At 41.1% G+C, this 13,785-nt stretch overlaps 1 protein-coding gene across 1 annotated transcript in view; it reads right to left on the bottom strand.

The window, feature by feature from the left end:
• fbn2a (fibrillin 2a) overlaps positions 1–13,785 on the bottom strand; it is a 147,186-nt gene that overhangs the window by 51,030 nt on the left and 82,371 nt on the right. Inside the window, exons 34-36 of the mRNA XM_079860862.1 lie at positions 563–685; positions 335–460; positions 37–159 (exon numbers count right to left, since the gene is read on the bottom strand). Coding sequence (XP_079716988.1) covers positions 37–159; positions 335–460; positions 563–685 — 372 coding nt within the window. The remainder of the gene's footprint in view (positions 1–36; positions 160–334; positions 461–562; positions 686–13,785) is intronic.

Below are 13,785 nucleotides of genomic sequence, written 5' to 3'. Positions count from 1 at the left end.
TGTTGATGTGTGTGTGTAGGGTAACAGCAGGTTTACCTGTGCAGTTTCCACCTGTCCTGTCCAGCTCATACCCCTCATCACAAACACAGCGAAACATTCCTGGAATATTCTGACATGAGCCAAACACACAGATGTTGTGGAAGGAGCACTCGTCTATATCTGTAAATGAGCCAAAAGATATCAGTAATTGATTTTTAGGTGATCTCTTGTCTGTCCATGGCAAATAGCAGTAACTGACTTAGACAACTACAATTCAGCTCTGTGATATGCAGCAAAATTACAGTCAGTCAGTAGATTAAATGATTGCAGCCTGTGTGTGTGAAGATAAGCGCACCTCGACAGGTTCTCCTGTTGGGAGTGTGTGTGAAGCCCATCTCACATTCACAGCGATAGCCGCCGGGAACATTGAGGCACTGGCCGTTTTCACACAGATCCACATCTTCAGCACACTCGTCCATATCTGCAGGACATCAAGACCCCAGTCAGTGATGGTTTGTATGATGGAAGTATGTTGGTGTGGATGGACAGATTGAATAGACAGACAGAAAGATGAAAGATGGACCTGAGCAGGTAAATCCATCGCCAGTAAAGCCTTCTGAACATTTACAGCGGAACGAGCCAGCCGTGTTCACACACTCGGCATCAGCGCTGCAGACCTCAGTCCTGTTCACACACTCATCCACATCTACACATTAAATACATACAAACACACTGAACATTTAATGTAACATTTAATTATTTAAATACATAAATATTATTAAATCCATTATTATTGCATTATTGTTAAATGCATGATGTAATACATTGGATAACAGTGTGATGAACACTGAGAACCACTGATTTGATTGGCTCTTTTTACATGTATGCATTGTGTAGATCATTCATACTTGAATATAAATCTCTATTTCTAGGAGAAAGAGACAAATGACAGACATTCGTTGTTTGTTCTTGTTACTTTACAGTGCATTGACTAATGTTAACAGATACAACTTTTGATTTTAAAAATGTGTTGTTCATTGTCAGATCATGTAAATTAGCAGTAGAACCCGTTTAGAAAACATGCATTTATAAAAAAAAAATCGTTAACATTTTACAATAACGTTTAATTGGTTAAGTAAAATGTAACATTTTTTAATACATGTATCCTAAATGGGTTCTACTGCTAATTTACATGAACTGACAATGAACAACACATTTTTAAAATCAAAAGTTGTATCTGGTAACATTACTTAATGCAATGTAAAGTAACATGAACAAACAATGAATGACTGTTTTATTAACTAATATTAAAAGGGATAGTTAACCTAAATGATAATTCTGTCATCATTTAAACAACCTCATGTCGTTCCAAAGCATTTCTTTCTTCTGTGGAAAATAAAAGAATATGTTTTGAGAAATGTCACACTGTTTTTTGTTAATACAATGGAAGATAGTCACCATTACTGTTTGGTTACCAACAATCTTTAAAATATCTTTTAGAAAGAAAGAAGTCAAACAGGTTTGGAATGATAAAAGGGTGATTAAATGATGACAGAATGTTCATTTTGGAGGAATTTACACTAAAGTGAAAGTAGCAGTATTTTACAGTAGCAGCAAGTGTCAAAGTAGCAGCAAGTGTCAAAAGTTGTTAGATGCTATTGCAAAGATTATATTTCAAAGCTTTTGCATTTTCCCTTGCGTCCCTTTGCAAAACTTTCACGTTTCTTGGGGAATGCAGACCTTTCGTGAATGAATGCAAACGCACTGAAATATAATTCTTCCTCTCCTCTCATTTTACCATCACCGTGTCCCCTTTACGTGTTTTGTACTTCTTCAGACCCCTTCATTTTACTGCTTTATTACCTTTGTAATACTTCTACTTATTGGAAGTATTTTTCTCAGGGGCTTCTTTAACTTTTACTCTAATCATTTCTCATTCATGTATCTTTAGTTTTAGTCATGATGATTGGGTACTTTACATAACATTGATTTTCTTTAACACTGTTTCCAGCTTATAATTGTGCACAACCATAAAAAGGTCAAAATTACAGGCTGTATCCAGATCAGATGGTGGACCTGCGCCTAGACATGACCACAACGCATGATGTAGTCAGCCGGATCCGGGCCGTATCCAGATCAGATGGTGGACCTGCGCCTAGACACGACCACAACGCATGAAGTAGTCAGCCGAATACGGGCCGTATCCAGATTAGATGGTGGACATGTGCCTAGACACAACCACAACGCATATGATGTAGTCAGCCGGATCCGGGCCGTATCCAGAGCAGATGGAGGACTTGCGCCTAGACACGACCACAACGCATGAAGTAGTCAGCCGGATCCGGGCCGTATCCAGATCAGATGGAGGACCTGCGCCTAGACACGACCACAACGCATGATGTAGTCAGCCGGATCCGGGCCGTATCCAGATTAGATGGTGGACCTGCGCCTAGACACGACCACAACGCATGAAGTAGTCAGCCGAATACGGGCCGTATCCAGATTAGATGGTGGACATGTGCCTAGACACAACCACAACGCATATGATGTAGTCAGCCGGATCCGGGCCGTATCCAGAGCAGATGGAGGACTTGCGCCTAGACACGACCACAACGCATGATGTAGTCAGCCGGATCCGGGCCGTATCCAGATCAGATGGTGGACATGTGCCTAGACACGACCACAACGCATGAAGTAGTCAGCCGGATCCGGGCCGTATCCAGATCAGATGGAGGACCTGCGCCTAGACACGACCACAACGCATGATGTAGTCAGTCGAATCCAGGACGTATCCAGATCGGATGGTGGACCTGCGCCTAGACATGACCACAACGCATGATGTAGTCAGTCGAATCCAGGACGTATCCAGATCGGATGGTGGACCTGTGCCTAGACACGACCACAACGCATGAAGTAGTCAGCCGGATCCGGGCCGTATCCAGATCAGATGGAGGACCTGCGCCTAGACACGACCACAACGCATGATGTAGTCAGTCGAATCCAGGACGTATCCAGATCAGATGGAGGACCTGCGCCTAGACACGACCACAACGCATGATGTAGTCAGTCGAATCCAGGACGTATCCAGATCAGATGGAGGACCTGCGCCTAGACATGACCACAACGCATGATGTAGTCAGCCGGATCCGGCCCGTATCCAGATCGGATGGTGGACCTGCGCCTAGACACGACCACAACACATGATGTAGTCAGCCGGATCCGGGTCGTATCCAGATCAGGGGCCGTATTCACAAAGAATTTTAAGGCTAAAAGTAGCTCCTAACTGGCAAATTTAGGAGCAACTCCTAAAAATAATGGCCGTGTCACTCCTAACTTTAGGACTCCTCATTTTTTTCACTAAGAGTAATTCACGAAGCATTGTAGCCCTAAAAGTAGCACCTAAGTCTGGGACAGCTTAAAAGAAGTCGAGAGGACTCTTAACTCACTAAGACCTATTCACAAACCGCTTTTTGTGGCATTTCACATTGCGATGTTTTGAAATGCGTATGCGGCGCTACAGGAGCCTCCAATCGCGAGGGAACAATTTTGCATTGTAGGCATAACTAGGGATGCAATAACGCCACCAACAACAACCAAAACTAGGCTACTCATTGCATGTAAACCAATTGTAACGTATCATTGTGAATCAAATTAAAATGTTCTTCTCTTTGCAAACATAGGCAGAGGCATATAGTGACAGATTAATTCAATAATGTTGCAAAGATATTGCATCAATCCATATGTTTCATTAGGCTACTAGGCTATTTGTTTTGCCTTACTCTTTATTCATTTAGGCTATTTATTCAGTTATTCATCATCTTCCGTCCTTCGCACTACTTGTGTAGCGCACATTCTCAGACCTGTCACCTGTCACTCATCATCGTAGGGGAGGTGTTTGGAATCATTCCCGCGTTACAATCATCAGCCAATCAAGGTGGTCACTTCAGTCAAGCTCGTGCATGAGTAATGACGTCATCCGTAGCAACGAAGACTCACTCTTAGTTTAGGAGTTGTCATTTTTCTTTACTATGAGTAGGTCTGAAAGGCGTTGTGAATAACTTTTAAGAGAAAACTCCTAGCTAAAATCTTTTAGTGCGATTTAGGAGTACTCCTAGTGGTAAGATAAAATGCTTTGTGAATATGACCCCAGATGGAGGACCTGCGCCTAGACACGACCACAACACATGATGTAGTCAGCAAGATCCGGGTTGTATCCAGATCAGATGGTGGGAACGCTTAGACACGACCACAACGCATGATGTAGTCAGCCGGATCCGGGCCATATCGTGATCGGATGGTGGACCTGCGCCTAGACACTGTTGGAGAATTTTCCCTTGATTCATGTCAAAGTATGATGCAATGAAAATGACAAGCATGAAAATTAGGTCCGAAAAGGATGAGAGAATGGAAAAATACCCAGTATGCATAAGAAATGCAAGGTGTTAAAATACAGTATGAAACAGAACACCATTATGTAAGGTTTTGGGATGTTTGACCAATAGAGAAGACATGTCTAATTGTGTCAAGGTCACCAGGCGTGACAGAGGGGAAGAGATAGATTTGAGGGTATCCATTGGAGACTTGATGATATGAAAAAGGTATAAAAAATGGGTGCTGGATACTGTAACTTCAGATGACCAGCTGGCTTCTCACTTTATTGTTTACGCAATAAAGATAATTCTTTTGACCTGAAACCTCGACTCTGAAAACTCTTTGAAAACGACCTGAGCCAAGAAAGACTTTGAATCTGCTACAACATAATTGTTGTATGCTCTAGCCAGGAGGGACAAGGGGTCGAGGAGTGGCCACGGTGGGCGTGCTGGCAGAGGCCTCACAAAACAAAGGCGCCATAAAATAAGGTAAGCAAATTTTTTGCTTATATTTGTTTTGTGCTGCCCCTGGTGAGCTGGCGCCCGGTTGGTGACTGCCTTAAACAAAAGACTCCACCAAAAAGAACCTAAAAGTGATAAAAGATAAGGAAGTAAGTGGCCTTGACGCTGCTCAGTAAAAAAGGGAGTTGTCAGGCTAAGAAAACTTTAATAGTCAGACGGCATATGAACTAAAACTCTTATAAGAAATAATTTTTGAATCAGTGTTATTAAAAGTTTAATGGATGATAAAAAAAAATGATGACAGAAAAAAAAAAAAAAAAAAAATCAAGATATCAAAAACAAAGAATATTCCCCGAAATTGGCTTTGTCGGCTATTTGGCCATCTTCCGGACTGTAAGCATTGTGATCCGGATAGGGAAACACAGCCCATATTGTCAAAAGTTTGATTGATTGACTTTGTCTTTTCATTTGTTACAAGAAAAATAGAAAAATAATAAATAAGTGTGTGAGAGTGGCTTTGCGTATGAGAGCGGCACTGTGTGTGTGTGTGGCTCTGAGTGTGTGTCAGAGCGGCTCTGCGTGTATGTGAGTGCGGCTGTATGTGTGAGGCTGTGTGATTGTGTGTATGAAATCCCGGGTGTATGAGTGTACGTTACAACAGACTGAAAGCATTTGTATTGAGATAAAGAAATAAGGAGGGAGAGAAGTGACAGAGATAGAGTTTTTTCACCTTTTGACACCTGAAGAAAAGTACACATGTGGTCTAGAGTGAGAGATAATTACGAGGCAGAGGAGAATAGATTGCGGAAATAAAGAAAAGATGAGAATGATTTTCAAGAGGCATTAAAACTAACCAAAGGTATTAAGAATCACTTCTGGTTAGAAAAAAGAGTTCATAGATAATGAAGGGCAGAGACAGGAGTTAACAGACCAAGGGAAGGATGAGCTTTTGAAAAAATTGACAAGAATAACAAACTTGAACCAGGTTGAACGAGAGTGGCCCTTAGTGGATTGGCGTGATGTGATAAAAAAAACCCCAGATAACTCTTGAAGCCCTGAGACCACATTTGAACAAATTTAATCTTCCAAAAACAGTTCTTTTGAACTCACAGCTTACAGCCATCGAAATAAAGATAGATCCAATATGGATTCCATATGTGAAAAGGAAGGCAAGGAGGAGTTGGCCTAAAGAATTGAGAGTGGCAACCATTCTGAGAAATGTATACATAATGGTATACTTTGATACCAATCTTTCATTTGAAAGTCATGTGTCTAGTATCTGTAAAACTGCATTTTTCCATCTTAAAAATATATCTAAATTACGTCATATGCTCTCATTGACAAATGCGGAACAATTAGTTCATGCGTTCATGACCTCAAGGCTAGATTATTGTAATGCTCTACTGGGTGGTTGCCCTGCACACTTAATAAACAAACTACAGCTAGTTCAAAACGCAGCAGCTCGAGTTCTTACCAGAACCAGGAAGTATGACCATATTAGCCCGGTTCTGTCAAAACTGCACTGGCTCCCTATTAATCGCATCAATTTTAAAATATTGCTGATTACTTACAAAGCACTAAATGCTTTAGCTCCGCAGTACTCACTCTGTCAGTTCAAAGCTAGACTAAAAACACATCTCTTTGACCTAGCATTCACATAATACATTATAGACTTTAGATTCAATATTAGGCTGCATAGATTAGGTCAGCTGGAACCGGGAACACTTCCCATAAATCCTGATGTACTCGTTACATCATAAGAAGAATGGCATCTACGCTAATTTTAGTGTCTTTGTTTATCCCGAGGTTTTCCCACAGCCTGCCGGATCCAGGCCGTATCCAGATCTGATGAAGGGCCTTCGCCTGGACCCGATGACAACGCAGTGCTGAAGTGCCAACTAGTCTCTCCCTATGGAGGATCCCTTTACCACTCTACAGATAAAGCGTTGTCGTGAAACTCAATTCGCGTATCTACCCCAAATTGATAAAATAAAATAAATTCTGTATCAAAAATTATAAGGAAACACCAGTACTTTGTTTAGGCTTGGTTTGTAGGGAATTCCAAACCTGCACACATATATTCAAACGCACATAACTATAGAACCAATTCTTAATGCGCATGTGACCGCCATCAGCGTTTCTCACAGGATCGCGTTTAAAGTCTGTGTAGAGAGAACGGTGTCGTCTTAGCGGCCCCTAATTTAATAACAAATGATTGTTGCGACGGAAGCGAATCAATCAAAACTAACTTTAGCTGGAAAATAACTTTATTAAAGAACCGCTATAAAGCCAAAACAATCTCTGTTACCATAAATTATACGTTTATCTCTGTAAAGCTGCTTTGAAACAATCTACATTGTTAAAAGCGCTATATAAATGAAGATGACTTGACTTGACTTGACTTGACTAATGGTGGGTTCGTGCATTAGGTCAGTTAAATGGGAGAGTGACACAGTCTTTGAAGGGATGGGAAATCAGGCCAGTCTTTGTAGATAATTGGACATTGGAAAGACTGGCGGTGTTGGTTGTTTTGAAAAACAATCCAAGAGATATAACTCATTTGTGGGTTGAAATTCACCGAAACAGGCAGGAGATAGAAAGACAGCCTGCATCAACCGAGAATGCCGCAGTTATGGAAGAACAGGAGGGGCGCGAGGGGCAATAGAGGGAGAAGAATTTTAAATAAAAAAGGAAGAAAGACTTTAATTGATTTATTTGAACCATTTGAATCAGACACTTGTAGCAAAGAAGAATTAAATATTTCAGTCATCATGTTGAACGGCCATGAAGTGAAATTAACCCCATCTCTCACTTATCTATATAGGGCAGGAGAAGTAACTGCACGAGGACGGTGGTTTGAAAAGAACATTATCTGGAGTTTCGAACTGGTGTGCCTGAGGGAGGACATCATTTGGAAATGAGATATACACAACCAGCTAGAAAAAGTGACGCCGAAGCCATTGTCTGAGGTACAAATATGAACCATTTTGAGGTATCTTCAAAAAACTAAACAGATACCAGAATTTTTAAACTTAACAGAAAACTGAGAACACAAAATTATAATTTGATTAATTGAGTGAAGAAATAATTGAGACTTGCAGCAATGGCTTCGATGTCACAGCAACAAGAGACCCCTGTAGAGCAGATTATATCACAATATCCGATATGTAGATGCTATTAAAAACTTATCTCGGAAGTGGGAAAAAAGGACCAGAAAGTTAAACACTAAGTGGCCAGCAGAGGGAACATTTGATTTGGCTATGCGCAGGGAAATGGGAGCACTAATAAAGAATCACAAAGCCCAAGATAGAAGCAAAAAAAGAGTAGAGAATAGAGAAAAAGAGCAGGAAGTGTTGAATCTTTTTAGAGATATGGGGGTAAAATTGATTAAGGAAATTAGGGAGATTCCCTATTAGATAGAAAATAAAAGTGATATAATGGCAACCCCACCCCCTTATGCACCCCCCTATGATTCAACTGGTAAACAACTGCCACTAGTGAATGCAACTTTAACAGTTCAAGGTAAAGTGGATCTTGAAGACGAGCCAACCGATGAAGCAAGAGGGGAGGGAGGAGAGGATGACGACAGAAAAGTGAGCCCTGGCCGCAGAGAAAGAAAAACTACAGACATCTTTGAAGTTTCAAAGCAAGACACACTGAATTATGGGGGAAGTCAAGACAGCAACCTAAGCATGAAACATCTGACCAGGGTAACCCCAGACCCCACACTGTAAAAAATTTCTAACCCTCCCAAATCAAAAATTTCAAGTGACCGATAACATCTAAATTTTTCAATTGGCCCAAGTGAAATTCTGTAAATTTCAATTGGCCCAAGTGAAAATCTGTAAATTTAATTTTATAATTTACAGAATTTCACTTGGGCCAATTGAAAAATTTAGATGTTATCGGTCACTTGAAATTTTTGATTTGGGAGGGTTAGAAATTTTTTACAGTGCACCCTCTCCAATCCTTATCATCATGCAAGCAAATCCCTACAAGAACTTGAAGAGAGACTGCAGAAGGAGATGGAAGATGACACTCAGCAATCCGAACATGAACAGGATGAAATAGAAAGAGACATACTCATCACCAAAGAACAAATTCAACAAGAGACTGAATCCATGCGAAAAGCTTTAGAAGAAACCATGCGAAGAGATCATCGGAGACTTCAGGATTACACAAGGAACAGACACCACTCAGCCAGCCTTAACAAAGAATACAAGAATGTGTCCGGGACCCTGCTCTTGGAAGAACTCCCCCAAAGCAAACCATACAGGATAAGAGGGGGCAATTTGAGAAGAAGGTCAATGAGTGGAGCATATCTGCATAAAGATGGAAGAGACCAACTGAGAGAGGAGGGCGATTCCACAGTTTCTGTCCACAAGGGGTGTAATGAACAATATAGATTGAATAATACCCAGTTGTTGTCATTTTTTTATTTTTAGTTCACTATTTTGTTAAAGATAGATGTAAGAAATAATAAAGTTACTTTTATCACTAAGCCTTGGCATTATCGTGTAATGAGACTTTATTTTATTTCCGTCCCCAGAAATTGCGGATGTCAGGGTGGGACATTCAGTGCATCTGGATTTTTCCTAAGTCATTTCTTTCATTTCCTTTAATAAAATCCTGAATTTTGGCGCATAACATTTATTTTGGTGTGTCTTCTACAAAATACTACTACTAACACTGAAAGTATAATTCCCTTAATCCACCACGATGCAATGGAAACATTTACTAACGTTCGTTACACTTTCTGTCCAAGCAGTTACGCACGTTAAACTATGATTCTAAAGGAAGCAGAGATATCATTTTTCCATGTAATTCTACCAGTAGCAAAACGATAAAAACATCTTGTGTAAGTTCAATTCTCTTATACCATGGTCTGGGTGAATACTCGATTCTGATTGGCTGCAGGGTGTCCATTAAAAAGTGATAATGTACACCTAGGAAAGGCGTCCCGTCAATTTGCCTGATGACAGTTCTAAATGATTGCGCTGGCTCAAACTCACTGATCAACTGCTGCAGTCGGGTCGCTGTGGCCACGTTGCTTGGCAACGCCTGTATACGGGAGATATTAAATAGTGCGCTCGACTTAATAAATAAAAACCCTCACGATTTTTACTCTAAAACACATTAAAGTATTATTAATTGGTTAAATATTTATTTCTTTCGTAAGTGACCATGGTATAAGCGGGTTAATGCCCTTCGAGGTGTCCATTGTCAGGTATTAATGGACTTCGGCGGAGGCAACCGTCCTCCACTGCGCGTCGGACGGTTCACGCCTCGCCGTCGTCCATTAATACCTGATAATGGACACCTCGTCGGGCATTAACCCTTACATATGCGTTGCTACATGATAAATTGTTAATAAATCGGGATAAAACAGGGGCCGAGATTTTCTGTCCAAAAATCATAACGCTCGTACATTTTATTCTGACGCTGAATTTCCATCTCCTAATGTCTCAACGGTTCTCATGTCAGAAATAAGATTGTCTAGGTCACGGTCGCTCTGCGTGGGAGGAAGAGTTAACAGGATTTCACGGATTTCGACGAATGTGGGTAAGTTTGTGGATTCTGTCCAAAAGTTTACGAACATTAAAATGATACGAACGTGGTAAACTTTGGTTAAGTAAACATTAAATAGGATCCTTGTGGTGAGAAAGGATAAAAGAGTGTGCAAGTCGGATGATTGCGAGTGGTTTCGGACCGTAAGCGGCGTCGTGTTCATCGTGAAAGAGCATGAATGGTGGTTTTATACATTTTGACAGATTCTGCACATCTTGTTCGTAAATTAGACGGAAATTTTCAGTCTGCCCAACTTCGAACGTTGTTTTCTGCGTATTTTTGACTCAATAAGCTGTTCATGAAAGTCAACATCGTAAATGACATTTTACTGTTTGGTTTTTTTGATGATTTTTTTTTTTCTGTCCAATGTTCGTAAGAATATAGCTTAGGCTGTCAAAGTTAACACGTTAATAGTGCGTTAACACAATATCACTTATGCCATTAGAATAAACTGTCAGCGTCAATCGCATAGGTTTTTAAACAACAGTGAACTGGGCATGTTAAGGAAATGGTATTATTTTGTGTTACAGAGGCAATCTTGCAGGATTGTTTAATTTTTAAACATTAAATTTTCCGTCCACGTTACACACGTTATAACTTTGCACACTTGTAGGAGTTCTTTTGTCTTCTACATTTGGCAAATAAATTTGAAAAATATACCTGTGGTATTTGTTAGTAATTTTGCTGGCTTTCAGTTTATGAACATACCAGACTCAAAAATGCACCTTTAAGTTTATAGAACAGATAATATTAGATGGCCACCCTGCCTGCATGGAAGTCCTATTACCAGTTTTGTGAACCATACACAACGCATGACTCATAACTATACCAAATTAGGAACAAAGCAAAACATGAACTGGGATTCAACCAGAATTTTATTAAACTGAATTAGATTAAGTACACTTTCTGCTTGAACTTACACTGTTTTTCCGTCCATGTTACATACGTTACATTTTACATCAACTCAACTTTGATCAAAGTTTACTAGTTTACCATTGCCAGATTTATCCTGCCTTTCACACAGCTGTACCCAATGACAAGGACAATGGCTTTCTCCATGAAGATTGATTTTGCAGGCTGTTGTCCTTGCAGTTAGGCCTAAACTGTGGAATCGCCCAGGAACAAACACAGTGCTTCATCCTGATTAAAGGACAACAAGGACAGTATGTGCCGTGGGCGGGACAAGATCTGGAAGGACTGATAGCACGCCTCCCTGACATACACAAAGGGGCGGGCAAATGGATTCGACTACTGGAAGAAGAGACAATGGGCAAGATACTAGCCATCGGAGACATCAAGGCCCTGCTGGCAAAGTGTGTGGGAGGTGCAAGAACAAATGAAATCCTTGATGACTCAGGACTTAACCAAGCAATTGACTCGACATACCACTTGACCATTACAGAACCGTAATGTGGCAAACCCTCAGAGGACATTATCCCACCCAGATGGATCCAAAGTTATTAAAAGGGGAACCAATGGGCGAAGAAGAAAACCCAACTGCCTACGTCCAGAGACAATCACGAAGATGGAAGCAAGAGCTGGAAAAAGACCCTGAACGAGATCCAGTGATAACAGTGCTGTTCAGGACTGCTATAATGGAAGCCATGCCACCCGCTGTAAAAGCCAAGCTGGAAGATGTAGTGGGACTGAATTCAAAGACGACAAGAGAGTTCTGTGACCATGTGACTCATGCAGTAGAACAATACAGGAAGAGTGAACAGAAGCTGAAGAATCAAGAAAGAGAGCTTCAAAGAAGGCTGACCCAATTACAGCTGGATGACCTAATCAACAAAAAGAAGAAAGTCCAAGCTACCATGAAAGATGTTGAAGATCAGTCTGCAGTGATGGCAGCAGTGAACATACCGAACCCAGCTGCACAAGCCATGCCACAGGCACCAGCCCTTATGGGTCAGAGCACATCCAACACCACAGGAAATCAACAACAGCCAAGTGCACCAATTGTGATATACCTACCTGAACAGCAAAACAACAGAAATGGAGCAATGCCAGGAAGAGGAAGAGGAAGAGGAAGAGAATACAACAATTAACAAAGAACACAAGACACTCAAGGCATGTGTTGGGTGTGCAACCTGTCACGGTTTACGAATGCATTGCTTTCTTTTTGTCTCGTGCGTTTGTTATTTGTGTATGTGTGTGTGTGTCGCGTGGATCTATGGGTGTGGCCGGAGCAATCATGCTCATTCATCAATCTGCAATCATTATCGGCGCCAGCTGCGACTCATCATCACTTCCTTAAATACTCACCGTTTTCTCCTCTCCATTGTCAGATCGTTGTTTGAAGTCTTGTGCTGTCTGGTGTTCCTGTTCCCGTTCTGTGATCGTGTGGTGTTTGTTCCTGGATTCCTGTTCGCTGTTCAGTTCGTCGTTCACGCCGGAGATCACCATCACCATCACTTCACTCTGCACCAGCCCAGACTCACCCGTGTTTGACCATCGAGGTCCCTGCGTCACCCGCCAGTGTTTGTTGCCTTATACGTTTCATCTGTGTTTCCAATAAAGAGTTTATTGCACCTGCTATTGCTTCCTCATTCTATCAGCATGACACAACCAGCCTGGACATATCAAGAGAAAGTGTCGTATTAACCCATGGCCCCAAAATGAACCTCTGCGTGACCAAATGTACTAACCATGGCAACAGACTAATCAGAACCAGCAGCATCAAGTGTCAGGACCTGTCAACCCATGGCGCGGTCCAGATCAAGGTTACTAGGGATGCCCAGAGAATCCTACAGGGAGGGGTCAGCTTGATATCATCCAACGCTGATCAAGAACCTATGCTGCGGGTTAAAATAGAGGACACCCATTATGCTTGATACAGGGGCAACATTCACATGCTTGAGCCCAAATTATGCCTCACACCTCCCTAAATATGGAAAATACGTCAAGACAGTAGGATTCTCGGGACTGACGCAGCTAATCCCAATGACAGCCCCTGTCAGCATAAAAATCAAAGACTCAGAAATAAAGATCCTGTATTAATGTCAGAACAAATACCAGTTAATATTTTAGGTAGGGATGCATATGCAAACTAAAGTTACAGATATGGTGCTCTCCTGAAGGAATATACATAGATAATACAGGCATAAAACAAATGACAGTATTAGGTAGTAGTGATCTGCAGGAACCACAAGCAAATGTATTTTGGTTAGGGAACATATATAAGGGAGTGGGAGAAACTCTTGAGAAATGGGGAAAATATATAAAAGAACAGTTTAAAAAATCAAGTCTGCCAGAATCTGAGTTTCATTGTACAATGATATATGATCCTCTGAGAAACCCGATTTTAGAAAACGACTGGTTAGAAAAAATGAGGGGACAGAAAGTATATTTGAATTCAAATTATATAATCGTAGGACCAGAAGGGGCAGCATTGCAAATTGAAGAA

This window comes from Squalius cephalus, assembly GCF_949319135.1.
Source record: "Squalius cephalus genome assembly, chromosome: 24".
Taxonomy (NCBI): Eukaryota; Metazoa; Chordata; class Actinopteri; order Cypriniformes; family Leuciscidae; genus Squalius; species Squalius cephalus.
The sequence above is the reverse complement of the archived record's forward strand: the minus strand, read 5'-3'. Positions and strand labels throughout refer to the sequence as shown.